This window comes from Dendrobates tinctorius, unplaced genomic scaffold (assembly GCF_039654945.1).
Source record: "Dendrobates tinctorius isolate UK_male_01 unplaced genomic scaffold, ASM3965494v1 ptg000270l, whole genome shotgun sequence".
In the NCBI taxonomy this organism is placed as follows: domain Eukaryota; kingdom Metazoa; phylum Chordata; class Amphibia; order Anura; family Dendrobatidae; genus Dendrobates; species Dendrobates tinctorius.
Genome location: NW_027361937.1, coordinates 9,043,660 through 9,062,500, shown reverse-complemented (window position 1 = coordinate 9,062,500; position 18,841 = coordinate 9,043,660). Strand labels below are relative to the sequence as shown.

At 43.8% G+C, this 18,841-nt stretch overlaps 1 protein-coding gene across 1 annotated transcript in view; it reads left to right on the top strand.

The window, feature by feature from the left end:
- NFS1 (NFS1 cysteine desulfurase) overlaps positions 1–18,841 on the top strand; it is an 87,322-nt gene that overhangs the window by 49,958 nt on the left and 18,523 nt on the right. The window contains exons 7-9 of the mRNA XM_073559392.1: positions 5,621–5,755; positions 15,599–15,756; positions 16,893–16,998. Coding sequence (XP_073415493.1) covers positions 5,621–5,755; positions 15,599–15,756; positions 16,893–16,998 — 399 coding nt within the window. The remainder of the gene's footprint in view (positions 1–5,620; positions 5,756–15,598; positions 15,757–16,892; positions 16,999–18,841) is intronic.

Sequence of the window (18,841 nt, the reverse complement as noted above, 5' to 3'; positions counted from 1 at the left end):
CTCAATTCTGGCTTTACTAGCGGAGGGATACAGTGAGCATCATGTTGCCTCCATTCTTAAAATTTCTAAGACGGCAGTCCATTACAACAAGGTCAAGTAGCAGACATTGGGGACAACAAAGCTACAGACCGGCAGAGGACGAAAGCGACTCCACTGACCGGGCTGACCGTTTTCTTATTCGAATGTCACTCAGCAACCGTAGGATAACAACAAGTGACCTACAAAAGTAATGGCAAATGGCAGCTGGGGTGACGTGCACAGCTAGAACAGAGGCTCCTAGAGGCAGGGCTCAAGTCATGTAAAGCTAGAAAAAAGCCTTTCTTCAGTGGGAAGCAAAGGAGAGCCAGGCTGAAGTTTGCAAAGACCATAAGGACGGAGTAAAGTAATCCTCTCTGATGAGTCTAATTTTCAGCTTTGCCACCTGGTCGTCTAATGGTTAGCTGAGGACCTGATCAGGCATACAAGCCACAGTATCTTGCACCCACTGTGAAATTTGGTGGATGATCAGTGATGATCTGGGGATGCTTCAGCAAGGCTGGAATTGGGCAGGTTAATCTTTGTGAAGGACATATGAATCAAGCCGCATACAAGGTTCTCCTGGAAAAACAGTTGATTCCTTCTGCTCAGGCATTGTTCCCCAACTCTGAGGACTGGTTGGAATGTAATCAAGAGGAAGATGGATAGTCACAAGCCATCAAACAAAGAAGAACAGCTTACATTTTTATGCCAGGATTGGCATAAGTTCACCTAAAAGCAGTGTGAAAGACTGGTGGAAAGCATGCCAAGACACATGAAAGCTGTGATTAAAAATCATGGTTATTCCCAGTGCTGTGGAGTCGGTAAGTCAATCCTGCGACTCCGACTCCTCAATTTCCCTTACACCGACTCCACGACTACGACTCCCACATATATTGCTTATATTTAAGTGAAAAATGTATTGTAGTACAATGTGAACATCAAACATTTAATCATTTTTATGATACAATAATCAAGATATTTAGATAGAACATAATATATATTTATTGGAATACAACTTTAGAACACAAACAGTAATAAATTGTAAATATGTAATACACTATGTAATATCGATTACATATATACAGTACAGACCAAAAGTTTGGACACACCTTACTCATTCAAAAAGTTTTCTTTATTTTCATGACTATGAAAATTGTAGATTCACGCTGAAGGCATCAAAGCTATGAATTAACACATGTGGAATTATATAATTAACAAAAAAAAGTGAAACTGAAAAGTTTTCCCCATTTTTCAAACTGACTGACCTTCATTTCTTAAAGTAATGATGGCCACTCGTTTTTCTTTACTTAGCTGCTTTTTTCTTGCCATAATACAAATTCTAACAGTCCTACTGAATAGACTATCACCTGTGTATCCACCAGGCTTCTGCACAACACAACTGATGGTCCCACCCCATTTATAAGGCAAGAAATCCCACTTATTAAACCTGACAGGGCACACCTGTGAAGTGAAAACTATTTCCGGTGCCTACCTCTTGAAGCTCATTAACAGAATGCAAAGAGTGTGCAAAGCAGTAATCAAAGCAAAAGGTGGCTACTTTGAAGAACCTAGAATATAAGACGTACAGTATTTTGAGTTGTTTCACACTTGTTTGGTAATTATATAATTCCATATGTGTTAATTCATAGTTTTGATGCCTTCAAAGTGAATCTACAATTTTCATAGTCATGAAAATAAAGAAAACTCTTTGAATGAGAAAGTGTCCAAACTTTTGGTCCGTACTGTATATATACTGTATATTGTGTGTGTGTGTATATATATATATATATATATATATATATATATATATATATATATATATATATATAATGTATGTATATATGTGTATGTATGTATGTATATGTATGTGTGTGTATATATATATATATATATATATAATATATATATATATATATATATATATTATATTCACTATGACTTATCTCAGCTAAGATAAAGCCTAGATCCTCAGGCTACATTCACACCATGGGTGTAGCCAGGATCAAACCTAGGGGGGGCAGAACCTCATACTGCACACCTCAGCTGCTGCAGAACCTCATACTGCACACCCCTACACTTGAGAATAAAGCCTACACCTTAAGAAGATGTGGTGATGAATGCAGTCTATTTATTCCAACTATCAATTGATGATGTGTTACTGAAGACGAGCAATGCCTGTCCTGGGCGTCCTTTTGGGCAGCTATGAGGTGTACCTGACTGGTGCTAAAAAAAAAAAGGAGTGTTAGTCTGTGTGCTACCCGGCTTTCATTCTTTTTGGTACAGATAAGATATGATATGATAGACAGAGATGGATAAATGGATAGGTAGAGCAGATTTCTAATCTGCTTTTGCTATTGAAAACATGATCTATGAGCTCAAAAACCTTTCAGGTGATGCGGTTTTTTTAAAAAGCTGATCTGCTTTTGCAGCTGAAAAACATATCCTCAAAAAACGCAGGAAAAACGCTGTGTGTGAATGTAGCCTTAGATCAGGAATAGAATAGCCATTTATAGGACATTTCATAACTTTTCCCAAATTCCTATGAAAAAATATTCTGCATTGAACTACTGTACCCAATTTATTATATATTTTCGGAGTCGGTCCATTTTATTCTGACTCCACCAAAATGAGCTCCGACTCCACAGCCCTGGTTATTCCACCAAATATTAATTTCTGAACTCATCCTGAGTTAAAACATTAGTATTGTTGTTTTTCATGAATAAGAACTTGTTTTCTTTGCATTATTTGAGGTCTGAAAGCACTGTTTTTTTTATTTTGTCGATTTATCTTTTGCTGCAAATAAACACAAAATTTTTAACTTTTTAGCTTTAAATTTCGGAGACATGTCGGTAGTTTATAGATTAAAGCAACAATGTACATTGTACTAAAAAAATATACCTATAAAAAGAAAAATCAGTGAAACTGAAAATTTTGCAGTGGTCTCATAGTTTTTGCCAGAGCAGTATATATACAGTGGGTACAGAAAGTATTCAGACCCCTTTAAATTTTTCACTCTTTGTTTCATTACAGCCATTTGGTACATGCAAAAATGTACATTTTTTTTTCCTCATTAATGTACACTCTGCATCCCATCTTGACTGAAAAAAAAAACAAATGTAGAAATTTTTGCAAATTTATTAAAAAAGAAAAACTAAAATATCACATGGTCATAAGTATTCAGACCCTTTGCTCAGTATTGAGTAGAAGTACCCTTTTGAGCTAGTACAGCCATGAGTAGTTTTGGGAAAGATGCAACAAGTTTTTCACACCTGGATTTGGGAATCCTCTGCCATTCTTCCTTGCAGATCCTCTCCAGTTCCGTCAGGTTGGATGGTGAACGTTGGTGGACAGCCATTGTCAGGTCTCTCCAGAAATGCTCAATTGGGTTTAGGTCCGGGCTCTGGCTGGGCCAGTCAAGAATGGTCACAGAGCTGTTCTGAAGCCACTCCTTTGTTATTTTAGCTGTGTGCTTAGGGTCATTGTCTTGTTGGAAGGTGAACCTTCGGCCAAGTCTGAGGTCCAGAGCACTCTGGAAGAGGTTTTCATCCAGGATATCTCTGTACTTGGCTGCATTCATATGTCCTTCTATTGCAAGCAGTCGTCCTGTCCCTGCAGCTGAAAAACACCCCCATAGCATGATGCTGTCACCACCATGTTTCACGGCTGGGATTGTATTGGGCAGCTGATGAGCAGTGCCTGGTTTTCTCTACACATACCGCTTAGAATTATTACCAAGAAGTTCTATCTTCGTCTCATCAGACCAGAGAATATTATTTCTCATAAGGGTACTTCACACATGGCGAGATAGTTAGCGAGATCGCTGAAACGTCACAGGTTTTTTGACACAACAGCGCCCTCGCCAGCGATCTCGCTATGTGTGACACATAGTGGCGACCAGCCCCCCGCTGCGATATCGCTTATCGTGCTCGAATGTCCTAGGCCATTTTTTGATCATTGGTGTCACACTGACCAGCATGCATCACTGTGTTTGACACCATAACAACGACGAGCGACCTCGTTGGCGACGCAGGTGTGATTTTGCTTTGTCTTTTCAACGCCCCCTAGGCTCCGATTGATGGCCACTACGCTATCATTCTCTGATTGGGCAACCTCGTCATAAGACAACGTAGTAGCGCTTCCATCCTTTGTTCCTGAGCGCTGTGGATCGTATTATACGGTTTTCCTTCAGTGTCCCTCTCAGTCACTAGTGACAGGGACGCTGAAGCAAACCGCGTAGTGAAATCCACAAATAACTCACTAGCAACCCCGTGTCAGTGACTGTGGATCCACGAATAAATAGCGTACTAGCGACTCAGACAGGGACGCTGAAGCAAACCGCGTAATGATAGCGCAGTAGTGGCCACCAATCGGAGCAGAGGGACGTGGAAAAGGCAACGCTGAAGCACGCCTATCGAGGTCTGAGTCGTCAGATTAGCTGCTGTGTGACAAGGTCCCAACGACCGCCGAGGTCGTTATACGGATTGCCGTATCGTTGCTGCGTCGTTGAGTAGATCTGCCTGTTTGACAGCTTACTAGTGACCATGTACCGACGCACCAGCGATCCTTACCAAGTCGGATCGTTGTCTGGACCGTTGGAGCGTCGCTATGTGTAACAGAACCCATAGTCTGGGAGTCCTTCATGTGTTAGTTTGTTTTTTGTTTTTTTGTTTTTTTTTTAGCAAACTCTATGTGGGCTTTCATATATCTTGCACCGAGGAGAGACTTTCGTCAGGCCACTCTGCCATAAAGGCCCGACTGGTGGAGAGCTGCAGTGATAGTTGACTTTGTGGAACTTCCTCCCATCTCCCTACTGCATCTGTGGAGCTCAGCCATAGTGATCTTGGGGTTCTTCTTTACCTCTCTCACCAAGTCTCTTCTCGCACGATTGCTCAGTTTGGCTGGACAGCCAGGTCTAGAAAGACTTCTGGTGGTCCCAAACTTCTTCTAACTTCTTCCATTTAAGGAATATGGAGGCAATTGTGCTCTTAGGAACCTTGAGTACTGCAGAAATTCTTTTGTAACCTTGGCCAGATGTGTACCTTGCCACAATACTCTCTGAGCTCCTTGGCCTGTTCCTTTGACCTCATGATTCTCATTTGGTCTGAAGTGCACTATGAGCTGTGAGGTCTTATGTAAACAGGTTCGTGCCTTTACACATCCAGTCCTATCAGTTTAACTAAACACAGCTGGACTCCAATGAAGGAGTAGAAGGATGGTCACAAGGAAATGGACAGCATGTGACATAAATGAGTGTCTGAGCAAAGGGTCTGAATACTTATGGCCATGTGATATTTCAATTTTTCTTTTTTAATAAATTTGCAAAAATGTCTACATTTCTGTTTTTTTGTTTTTTTTTCAGTCAAGATGGGGTGCATTAATGATAAAAAACAAACTTTTTTTGACTTTACCAACTGGATGCAATCAAAGAGTGAAAATTTAAAAGGGTATGAATACTTTCCATACCCACTTTATAATATAGTGATCATCTGCTCATCTTGTATATAGCTGGTTGCTATTTGCATTTTAGTGGGGGTTAGTATTTTCTAATCAAATTAATTGACTAAAATCTCAATCTGGGCAACTTTTTTTTTTTTGTCTTTAGGTCATCTTTGCAACTCCAGAAAAGTCTTCTTTCACACAGATGCTGCACAGGCGGTAGGCAAGGTACCACTGAATGTGAATCAAATGAAGATCGACCTAATGAGCATCAGTGGACATAAGATTTATGGTCCTAAAGGTATGCAGTTTTTGTGCCATGTATTATCATAGATATCGTTTCTCCTTTATGACAGGGAACTGTAACTTTGCCACTTTGGTAACAACACAACTCCATGTAATATTGTGGAGGGTTTATTGAAGCTTTGATAATTAAAAATTGTCTTTTTACTCAAGTACATGTCCCTGAATATTTATAAGTTTTGACTGGTGTTAGTTCACCATCAACACTGAAACCCCCAATTACATTTGTTATGGCAATTAAAGGGGAGAGATAAGCACTTGCCAGACACATTACCAAGTAAAGCTAGGTAATAATTGAACGCATCTGTTCCTGGTTTTCCCCAATTAGCAACTCTCATAGTCTTTGCAATCCACAGTTACTATTTGAATGTCTGTATTCATTTGATAGACATCCGATGTCTAGCTTAACTCTGGGTACAATGCAGAAATTGTAATTTGAACCACAGTTTATTTTACTGTTCCTGGAGTTGACTTTTGGCACCTTTAAATTCAATCTTTCACCATGTTTTTTCTCAGTAATCTGAGAGCAGCATGTTGTAGGTGTAGAGACCCTGATTCCAGTGAATTCTGTTTACTCTTCTGCAGATCTTACAGTTCTCAGAATTCGGAGCTGTGTATAACACCACCCACAGCACTGATTGGCAGTTTTTTGTGTACACTGTACATAGTAAACACACTACCCAGGCCCATTGCCTCAATTAATCTCTTAATGACCGCCAATACGCCTTTTAATCGCAGCAGTTAAGGGGTCTTATTCCTTAGCGCCGCTTTTTAACAGTGCTGAGAAATAAGGGTATCAAACAAAGTAGCACACTGTAGCTCTGTTGCATACCAACATGAAATATTAAAACTGAATTGCATTACTGCACTAGAAATATGAAAAATTGAGAATGCTTAGCACAAAATTGGCCAATTCATGTGTACTTGGCAACCACGATAAGGCGATTCTCGTTGACAGGACCTAATGCCTATCCTTTCTTAGACTGAAGGTTAACCCCTTCATGACCCAGCCTATTTTGACCTTAATGACCTGGCCATTTTTTGGATTTCTGACCAGTGTCCCTTTATGAGGTAATAACTCAGGAATGCTTCAACGCATCCTAGCGATTCTGAGATTGTTTTTTTCGTGACATATTGGGCTTCATGTTAGTGGTAAATTGAGGTCAATAATTTTTGCGTTTATTTGTGAAAAAAAAATGGAAATTTGGCGAAAATTTTCACAATTTTCAAATTTTGAATTTTTATTCTGTTAAACCAGAGAGTTATGTGACACAAAATAGTTAATAAATAACATTTCCCACATGACTACTTTACATCAGCACAATTTTGGAAACAAAATTTTTTTTTTGTTAGGAAGTTATAAGGGTTAAATGTTGACCAGCGATTTCTCATTTTTACAACAAAATTTACAAAACCATTTTTTTTAGGGCCCGCCTCACATTTGAAGTCACTTTGAGGGGTCTATATGGCAGAAAATACCCAAAAGTGACACCATTCTAAAAACTGCACCCCTCAAGCTACTCAAAACTACATTCAAGAAGATTATTAACCCTTCAGGTACTTCACAGGGACTAAAGCAACATGGAAGGAAAAAATGGACATTTTAATTTTTCCAACAAAAATTTTATTTTAGCATACTGTTTTTCATTTTCACATGGGTAATAGGATAAAATGGATCCTAAAATTTGTTGGGCAATTTCTTCTGAGTACACCGATACCTCATATGTGGTCATAAACCACTGTTTGGGCACACAGCAGGGCTCAGAACGGAAGGAGCGCCATTTGACTTTTTGAATGGAAAATATGCTGGAATATTTATCAGTTGCCATGTCGCGTTTGGAAAGTCCCTGTGTGCTGTAAACATTGGAGCTCCCCCACAAGTGACTCCATTTTGGAAACTAGACCCTCCAGGAAACTTATCTAGGTGCACAGTGAGTACTTTGAACTCCCAGGTGCTTCACAAATTGATCCTTAAAAAAAGAAAAATACTTTTTTTTTCACACAAATTTTCTTTTAGACTCAGTTTTTTCTTTTTCACATGGGCAACAGGATAAAATGGATCCTAAAATTTGTTGGGCAATTTCTCCTGAGTACACCAATACCTCATATGTGGTCATAAACCACTGTTTGGACGCACGGCAGGGCCCGGAAGGGAAGGAGCGCCATTTGACTTTTTGAATGGAAAATTAGCTCCAATCGTTAGTGGACACCATGTCGCATTTGGAGAGCCCCTGTGTGCCTAAACATTGGAGCTCCCCCACAAGTGACCCCATTTTGGAAACTAGACCCCTGAAGGAACTTATCTAGATGTGTGCTGAGCACTTTGAACCCCCAAGTGCTTCACAGAAGATTATAACGCAGAGCAGAGAAAATAAAAAATATTTTTTTTCCTCAAAAATGATTTTTTTTAGCCCGCTATTTTTTATTTTCACAAGGCTAACAGGAGAAACTGGACCCCAAAAGTTGTTGTCCAGTTTGTCCTGAGTATGCTGGTATCCCATATGTGGGGGTAAACCACTGTTTGGGCACACGGCAGGGCTCACAAGGGAAGGAGCGCCATTTGACTTTTTGAATGAAAAATTAGCTCCAATCGTTAGTGGACACCATGTCGCATTTGGAGAGCCCCTGTGTGCCTAAACATTGGAGCTCCCCCACAAGTGACCCCATTTTGGAAACTAGACCCCTGAAGGAACTTATCTAGATGTGTGCTGAGCACTTTGAACCCCCAAGTGCTTCACAGAAGATTATAACGCAGAGCAGAGAAAATAAAAAATATTTTTTTTCCTCAAAAATGATTTTTTTTAGCCCGCTATTTTTTATTTTCACAAGGCTAACAGGAGAAACTGGACCCCAAAAGTTGTTGTCCAGTTTGTCCTGAGTATGCTGGTATCCCATATGTGGGGGTAAACCACTGTTTGGGCACACGGCAGGGCTCACAAGGGAAGGAGCGCCATTTGACTTTTTGAATGAAAAATTAGCTCCAATCGTTAGCGGACACCATGTCGTGTTTGGAGAGCCCCTGTGTGCCTAAACTTTGGAGCTCCCCCACAAATGCCCCCATTTTGGAAACTAGACCCCCCAAGGAACTTATCTAGATGCATAGTGAGCACTTTGAACCCTCAGGTGCTTCACAGAAGTTTATAACACAGAGCCGTGAAAATAAAAATATTTTTTTTCCTCAAAAAATGATTTTTTTAGCCCGCTAATTTTTATTTTCACAATAGTAACAGGAGAAATTGGACTCCTAAAGTTGTTGTTCAGTTTCTCCTGAGTACGCTGGTACCCCATATGTGGGGGGGAACCACTGTTTGGGCATACGTCGGGGCTCGGAAGGGAAGTAGTGACGTTTTAAAATGCCGACTTCATGGAATGGTCTGCTTGTGTCATGTTACGTTTGCAGAGCCCCTGATGTGCCTAAACAGTAGAAACCCCCCACAAGTGACCCCATTTTGGAAACTAGACCCCCCAAGGAACTTATCTAGATGTTTGGTGAGCACTTTGAACCCCCAAGTGCTTCACAGAAGTTTATAACGCAGAGCCATGAAAATAAAAAATCATTTTTTTTCCACAAAAATAATTATTTTAGCCCCCAATTTTTTATTTTCCCAGGAGTAACAGGAGAAATTAGTCCCCAAAAGTTGTTGTGTAATTTTTCCTGAGTATGCTGATACCCCATATGTGGGGTAAACCACTGTTTGGGCACACGTCGGGGCTCGGAATGGAGGGAGCACTGTTTGACTTTTTAAAAGCAAAATTGGCTGGAATAAATGGTGGCGCCATGTCGCGTTTGGTGACCCCCTGGATGTGCCTAAACAGTGGAAACCCCTCAATTCTAACTCCAACCCTAACCCCAACACACCCCTAACCCTAATCATAACCCTAACCACAACCCTAACCCCAACACACCCCTAACCCTAATCCCAACTCTAACCCTAACTACAAACCTAACACTAATCCCAAAAAACCCAACCCACCCCTAACCCTAATTCCGGCCCTAACCCTGGCCCTAACCCCTAATTCCGGCCCTAACCCTAATGGAAAAATAAAAATATTTTATTTATTTTATTATATGTCCCTATCTATGAGGGTGATAAAGGGGGGGTTTATTTTCCAAGATGGCGGCGCCCATGACGCAGGACACCGGGACGGCCAGAGGGACAGGAGTTACCGGGGCCAGTGGGGGGGATCGGAAGGCTGGGGGGAGCGGAGGGAAGGAGGAGGGGACCTGATGATGACTGCGGCGTCCGATCGCTGCCGTCAGTCGGTGGGTGAGGGGTCTGATTGCTGTCTCCAGCCATGGCCGATGCTATTGCAGCATCGGCCATGGACCGATTGTAATATTTCACCAAATTTTAATTGGTGAAATATTACAATCGTACTGCGCATGCGCCCGCCATTTTCAAAGATGGCGGCCCCCATGCAGGAGGGACGGCTGGACACTGGGAGCCGGAGCGGGACGTGACAGGTACCGGGCAGGGGGAGGGGGGAGGGGGGGTCGGACTGCGGGGGGAGGGGGGGGGGAGATCGTGACAGCAGCGGCCCATCGCTGCTGTCAGTCTATGGTGGGGGCCGATCGCCCCCGCCAGCCGCTGTGGTGGGGGGTTAAATTAGTGTCTCCAGCCATGTCCGATGCTACTGCAGTATCGGCCATGGCTGGATTGTAATATTTCATCAAATTTCATTGATGAAATATTACTATCGCTCTGATTGGCTGTTTCACTTTCAACAGCCAATCAGAGCGATCGTAGCCACGTGGGGGCTAAGCCAACCCCCCTGTGGTGAAGCATAAAGGGCCCTTTGTGTGCGGATCGCGTGACCTTTCATTGACCCCGGTCACCCGACCTGCAGGAGCGCTATTTATAGCATGACGCCTACGGGGACGTCATGGGTCGTTTGGGCACGACTTTTCATGACGCCTACGTAGGCGTCATGGGTCGGGAAGGGGCTAAACCTCTATGGGAACCTAATGTGAATCCTCTCTTAAACTGAAGTCTATATCTCTGTGCAGGGGTAGGATCCTGCTACAACTAAAAACGCCTGAGGCTAAGGGAGGAGTGCTCAGTCAGAAAGCTAATGTATACAAATATAAAAAAAACTGACCATCACATCCAAACATAAATTAGGTCTAAACAGGTGTTTACCTAGAGTCACCAACTCATACAATCAAACAAATAATGCAGCACTCTGTAGCACTATAGCATGCAAACATGAATTATCAAAACTGAATTGTATTACTGCACTAGAAATATGAAAAATTGAGAACACTTAGCACATAAATTGGCCAATTCATGTGTACCGGGCAGCCACGATAAGGCGATTCTCGTTGCCAGGACCTAATGCCAATCCTCTCTTAGACTGAAGTCTACATCTCTATGGGAACATAATGTGAATGCTCTCTTAGGCCTGTTTCACACATCAGTTATTTTTGTGTCAGTTAAAATCCGCCAAAATGGCGGAAAGCGGATCCGTTGTTAACTAATGTGAACGGATGCCACTGGACCGTTTTTTTTGACGGATCCGTCGAATGAAGAATGCTAAAGGAACCGCTCTCCGAGAGAGAGAGAGTTTTTTTTTCTGTCCGGCAGAAATGATTTCAGGGTTAAATTTCCACCTGACTTCATTCCTCCGGGCATGCCCACTATAAAAATGCGGATCCTGCAGCACAAAAAACGTTACATGGTCCGTCCAGGCATCTTGGCGGACGCAAAAAAATTGACGGATCCGCAAAAAAACGGATCCAACGGATGGTCATCCGTCAAGATCCGCCGGTAATGCAAATCAATGGGGGAAAAAACGGATCCGCAAAAAAAAATGGCGAATCCGTTTTTTTTGCAAAAACGGCGGATTTTCACTGATGGTCAAAAACGGAAGTGTGAAACAGGCCTTAGCTAAAGTCTACATCTCTGAGGAGAGGTAGGATCCTGCTGCAATTAAAAGCGCCTGAGGCTGAGGGGCGGACTGCTCAGAGAGCTAATGCATACAAATATCAAAAGACTGATCGTCATATCTAAACAGAAATTTGGTCTGAACAGGTGCTTACTAAGAGTAACCAGGTCATATACAAAGTAGCACACTGTAGCACTATAGCTTACCAACATGAAATATGAAAGTTGAATTGCATTACTGCACTAGAAATATGAAAAATTGAAATAAGGGTATAGCGCCCCCCCAACATTGGAAAATCTCCGGAGTTTCGGCTACTGGGGGTAGCTGAGACCCCGGAGAACATGATTTGGGTTGTTTTTTGCCGTCCCTAGTCACATGATCGCTGTTACTGTCACAGAGTAACGGTGATCACAAAAAAAAGTCTGAATTTCCATTCATTTCTCTCTCCTCTGATATTATCTAGCATACCAGAGGAGAGAGAAATGAGGTCTCCCTCCGCCATCCCCAGACCCTCCTGCTCGGTCCCCCGGCCCTCCGTGTCATCTTCCTTGAAGAAAATGGCGGGCGCATGCACAGCGCACCCGCTTAGACCTGCTGGCCGGTATCCGGCAACAACAGGAGATTTTTCCTATTGGTTAGTTTTGATCACTATGATAGACCCTATCACAGTGATCAAAACAAAAAAATAGTAAATCAAACTCCTTGTCTCCCCCTTAGCCAGATAAAAATAATAAAATATATATTAAATTTTTTCCATTCTTACGGTTAGGGTAGGGGTGTGTTGGGGTTAGGGTTGGAGTTAGAATTGGGGGGTTTCCACTATTTAGGCACATCAGGGGTCTCCAAACGCGACATGGTGCCCACCATCAATTCCAGCCAATTTTGCGTTCAAAAAGTCAAACTGTGCTCCCTCCTTTCTGAGCTCTGCCATGTGTTCAAACAATATAATACACCCAAATCTCCTTGTCAAGACAATCAAGCAAGAACTAGGGATAAAAAGAGTTTTTGCAAACCAAATAAATTTTATTACCATAAAATTGATAAACAGAGCATCACTGCTAATGCAGGCATAAAAGGGCATAAATAACTGCAATTGCACCTTACATATGAAAACAGTCTGTAATAGATCAGCTCAAGCACAGGAAATTAGTAAAAAACAACCCACATTTGAATTTATATCCTACTATAGGCAATTTAACCTCAAGTGGGGAAACAAAGGGTAAAGTGTCCAGTGCTAGAGAAAGCTTGATATCTGGGGATGAGGTGTTATGAATACAGATGGTCTGCTAAACACAAAAAAAAAGGATATACTCGTATAGTTGTACAGGTATGTGCTGTTGTAAGACCGTTTCTCTTAATGAGCTGCCAGCTTCCACATGATATAATACAGGATCATACTTACAAAGACAGGTGTGAAAGTGCAACAGGTCAGCTTGTGACCATTACTAGTGTCTAACAGACTGGAAACTATACATATTACCTGTGGTAATCCCAGGTGACATGTGAATACTGGCTGCTTACTGGTCTGCATGTTGTCATTTTAATAAAATCTCTGTTTACTCTGCTTCAGATCTACCAGTTCTCAGAATTCAGAGCTCTGTATAACCCCGCCCACATCACTGATTCGCAGCTTGTTATGTACGCTGTGCATAGACAGAAGCATGACAATCAATGTGGGGACAGAGTTACACAGAGCAGGAGGACTACACGGCATGAGAAAACTAGTCCTCCTGCAATAATCTCCTGCTGATTAAAACACTGTTTTATTTAAGCTGCAACAAGCAGCCCAGTATTTGACACATTGCTGGAATCAGTGTCTCTGTATTTACAGTGCCTTACGAAAGTATTCGGCTCCCTGGAACTTTTCAACCTTTTCCCACATCATGCTACAAACATAAAGATACCAAATATAAATTTTTGGTGAAGAATCAGCAACAAGTGGGACACAACTGTGAAGTTGAATGAAATTTATTGGTTATTTTAAGTTTTTGTGCAAATTCAAAAACTGAAAAGTGGGGCGTGCAATATTATTTGGCCCCTTTAACTTAATACTTTGTTGCGCCACCTTTTGCTGCGATTACAGCTGCAAGTCGCTTGGGGTATGTCTCTATCAGTTATGTACATTGAGAGACTGAAATTCTTGCCCATTCTTCCTTGGCAAACAGCTCGAGCTCAGTGAGGTTTGATGGAGATCGTTTGTGAACAGCAGTTTTCAGCTCTTTCCACAGATTCTCGATTGGATTCAGGTTTGGACTTTGACTTGGCCATTCCAACACCTGGATACGTTTATTTGTGAACCATTCCATTGTAGATTTTGCTTTGTTTGGGATCATTGTCTTGTTGGAAGACAAATCTCCGTCCCAGTCTCAGGTCTTTTGCAGACTCCAACAGGTTTTCTTCAAGAATGGTCCTGTATTTGGCTCCATCCATCTTCCCATCAATTTTAACCATCTTCCCTGTCCCTGCTGAAGAAAAGCAGGCCCAAACCATGATGCTGCCATCACCATGTTTGACAGTGGGGATGGTGTGTCCAGGGTGATGTGTTGCCTTTACGCCAAACATATCATTTGGCATTGGTGCCAAAAAGTTCGATTTTGGTTTCATCTGACCAGAGCACCTTCTTCCACATGTTTGGTGTGTCTCCCAGGTGGCTTGTTGCAAACTTTAAACGACACTTTTTATGGAAATTTTTGAGAAATGGCTTTCTTCTTGCCACTCTTCCATAAAGGCCAGATTTGTGCAGTGTCCGACTGATTGTTGTCCTATGGACAGACTGTCCCACCTCAGCTGTAGATCTCTGCAGTTCATCCAGAGTGATCATGGGCCTCTTGGCTGCATCTCCGATCAGTCTTCTCTTTGTTTGAGATGAAAGTTTAGAGGGACGGCCGGGTCTTGGTAGATTTGCAGTGGTATGATACTTCTTCCATTTCAATATGATCGCTTGCACAGTGCTCCTTGAGATGTTTAAAGTTTTGGAAATCATTTTGTATCCCAATCCGACTTTAAACTTCTCCACAACAGTATCACGGACCTGCCTGATGTGTTCCTTGGTCTTCATGATGCTCTCTGTGCTTCAAACAGAACCCTGAGACTATCACAGAGCAGGTGCGTTTATACGGAGACTTGATTACACACAGGTGGATTATATTTATCATCATTAATCATTTAGGACAACATTGGATGATTCAGGGATCAACAATGAACTTCTGTAGTGAGTTTGCTGCAAAATAAGGCTATGCGCACACTGTGCGGATTCTCCTGCGCAGATTTTACTAAGTCCGCAGGTCAAATGACCTGCATTTTTCCTGCGGATTTAGTGCATTTTTTGTGCGGATTTACTGCCGTTTTTGTGTAGTTTTCCACCTGCGGATTTGTAGAATGGAGCAGGTGGAAAACGCAGCAAAACCGCACAAAAGAAGTGACATGTGACTTTTTTTTATTCCGCACGGAAAAATCCGCAGCATGTGCACAGCGGTTTTTTTTTTTTTTTGTTTTTTTTTTTACATAGCCAATAATGGTACTGTACATCACCTGCAGCTCTGCTGCGGATCCGCAGGGCCAAATCCGCTGTGGATCAGCAGCAGAATCCGCACCGTGTGCACAGAGCCTAAAGGGGCCGAATAATATTGCACGCCCCGCTTTTCAGTTTTTGAATTTCCACAAAAATTTAAAATAACCAATAAATTTCATTCAACTTCACAATTGTGTCCCACTTGTTGTTGATTCTTCACCAAAAATTTACATTTGGTATCTTTATGTTTGAAGCATGATATGTGGGAAAAGGTTGAAAAGTTCCAGGGAGCCGAATACTTTCGCAAGGCACTGTATATTATGCTACTATCAGATTACATAGGAAAACCCTGCTGACAGATTCCTTTTAACTCATAATATGTTAACATATTCCTTTTTACTTAGATAATTAAGAATTGTTATATTTTTTATATTGACGTTTCAGGTGTAGGGGCCATTTATGTTCGTCGGAGACCTAGAGTAAGACTGGAGCCCCTAATCAGTGGCGGAGGGCAGGAGAGAGGTCTGAGATCTGGGACAGTACCAGCACCACTCACTGTTGGGTTTGGTGCAGCATGTGAAGTAGCTGAACAGGAGATCGAGGTAACGGATCAGTAGTAATTTGTGCAGTGTATAGATTTCTAGTTACAGCATTTGATTGGTGGATGTGTCATTAGATTGTGAATTTTATGTTGGCGCAGCATAATATGGTGATAGGTCTGCTCTCCTCCCAGCTAAATGACATGCAAATTTTGTGCTGTTTGAAAATGGGTGTGATCAGAGAATACAGCAGACATATAGTTTGGTTCTGGTGAGTAAATGAGGAGTGCGGCCTCCCCAACAGTGACTACCGGCTGGGTGTATGTATATAGCAGCCTGGCAATCACTATGAGGAGTGCGGCCTCCCCAGGAGTGACTACCGACTGGGTGTATGTACATGGCAGCCTGGCAATCACTATGAGGATTGTGGCCTCCCGGCCTCCCCAGGAGTGACTACCGACTGGGTGTATGTACATGGCAGCCTGGCAATCACTATGAGGAGTGCGGCCTCCCCAGGTGTGACGACCGGCTGGGTTGTATGTACATGGCAGCCTGGCAATCACAATGAGGAGTGCGGCCTCACCAGCAGTGACGACCGACTGGGTGTATGTACATGGCAGCCTGGCAATCACTATGAGGAGTGCGGCCTCTCCAGGAGTGACTACCGGCTGGGTGTATATACATGGCTGTCTGGCTATCACTATGAGGAGTGCGGCCTCCCCAGGAGTGACTACCGGCTAGGTGTATGTATGTACATGGCATTCTGGCAATCACTATTAGTAGTTGCAGCCTCCCCAGGAGTGACTACCGACTAGGTGTATGTACATGGCAGCCTGGCAATCACTATGAGGAGTGCGGCCTCCCCAGGAGTGACTACCGGCTGGGTGTATGGCAGCCTGGCAGTCACTATGAGGAGTGCAGCCTCCCCAGGAGTCACTACCAGTCCCTGTCTAATGCTGTGCTTACATTGGGCAGTGCTGTCTGATGACTGAACTAATTTAACACTCAATTTAGAAAACTGCAAGAGACGAGGGTGAAAATAAAATCTGTAATTTTACAAGAATGAAAGCAAGAATAAAACGAATTCTCAGCTACCGTACATCCACAACATGCTTGGTACCGATAATTTTTCATTCTGTGTTTCTGTTGTTGGCTCATTATGGTAGTGTTGTCATTTGAGTATATCTGTATTCCCACAGTATGACCACAAGAGAATCAGCTATTTGTCTAAAAGACTGATCCAGAATATTATGAACAATGTGCCAGAAGTTGTCTTGAATGGAGACCCCGAGCAACGGTATCCAGGTATAAAGTTGGGAAATGATTTGAGATGTTATTTAATTAAAGAGAACCTGTCACATTCTTTGTACATGCTGTCTGATCTGTGCACAGCGTGGTATAAAGACTATGAAGTTGAGCAGAAATATACACTAGGTTTGTTGGAAAACAAGTTTTCCAGGACGTCCACCTGACAGCACCATGGAGGACATCCTCCTCCTCCTTACAGGGACAGGAAAAGCACACGAGAGGTTTAAAGGTCATGTCCCACCCCCTTTCCCTCAGTGTTTTTCCTGTCCCTGCACGGAGGGACACACGAGAGACCGCTGTGAACTTACCGGAGGGGCTCAGGGGATCGTGCGGCCAGTCCAATCCTTCCCCTGTCAAGAGGTCCCGGGGCCGAAACTCCCCGAGGGGGAGTTCCTCTGCTCCAAAGGCCAGGAGCAGGACGACGCTCCTGGAGGGAGCCGTTCCTCCCTGTGGGAGGCTCTTGGCTACACGATAAACTGCCATAGTAGGCGAAGGTCGGCTCCCCGTAGGCGGCTGGCCGAGCGGGCACCGACAGAAAGACAGCGCGGTCGGCGCAGGAACGAGGCTGCCTTTCGACTCCAGCAGTCCGCCATAGCAGGCGGGGGTCAGCTCCCCGCAGGCGGCTGGCCGAGCGGGCACCGGCAGCAGGAGCACAGGCGCAGGAGTGGAAGGAGGCGGGCTATCGCGAGAGTTTGCGCCTCATGTCCGGTGATGTCTGACGCCGGGTTTGAATTCCAGCGCGCGCCCCAGAGGCCCACATCGCTCTGGAAGCACAGATCGCGCAGGATGGAAGGAAACACTCCGGCAGGTGGAGGGGTAAGTGCGCATGGTGCAGATCACCCTCCCCATACCCATTGCCGTAGCCCGGGACTGAGACGGGTACCCCATCTTGTATTACTAGGATAAGGGAACCCCAGCAGAATCCCCCTCTGGGGTGAAGGACTCGGCTAAAGCCACCTCCAAGTCGGTCCGATGCCCTGTATGCAGGGTAAAGCTGCCAGATACCTATAACAAGACCCTATGCAGGCCCTGTACCTCAAGGGTCATAGGCGAGGAACAACCATCCCTCCTTTCCAAGATGAGATCATTGATAAGGGAGGACGTCCAGGCCTCTAGAGCCAGCCTCGCACGGCGTCAGTCCCCCAGCCCAGGGCCGAGCCGCAAGCGCCCAAGGTGGGAAGCAGATCCACTTTCGGAAGCAAGCCCTAGCGAGGAGTCCGACTACCGTGATTCAGATCAGGAGGAAGAAGGCGAGATCCCGGGGGATAGACAGGATCAGGGCAGGAAGTACCTGTTTAGACTGGAGGACACGGACGAGTTGGTCCAGGCAGTCAGAAATACTATGCAAATGGAGGAAATCCCTAAACCGCAGTCCAGACAGGACTTAATGTTTGGAGGACTGGTGGCTCGGAGACAGGTCGTGTTCCCCGTAAGTGAGCACATCAAGACGATGGTCCAGGAGGAGTGGAAAGAGGCAGAACGTCGGTTGATACTCTCCCGAGACTTTAAGAATAGACTGCCTTTTGATCCCGAGGAAACACGGGCATGGGACGAAGTCCCTAAAATAGACGTTCCAGTAGCCAGGGTTACCAAGAAGACTGCCATCCCATTTGAGGACTCGTCAAGTCTCCGAGACCCGATGGATAGGAAGGCGGACGTCTTGTTAAAAAGAACATGGGAGACGTCGGCGGCTCTTATTAGGGCCAATATAGCCGCCACCTCGGTGGCCAGGTCTATGTTTTTGTGGATGGGGCAGTTGGAGGAGCACCTAACCAACAAGACCCCTAGATCAGAGATCCTAGCATCACTTCCCCTCATGAAATCGGCCACGGCGTTCCTG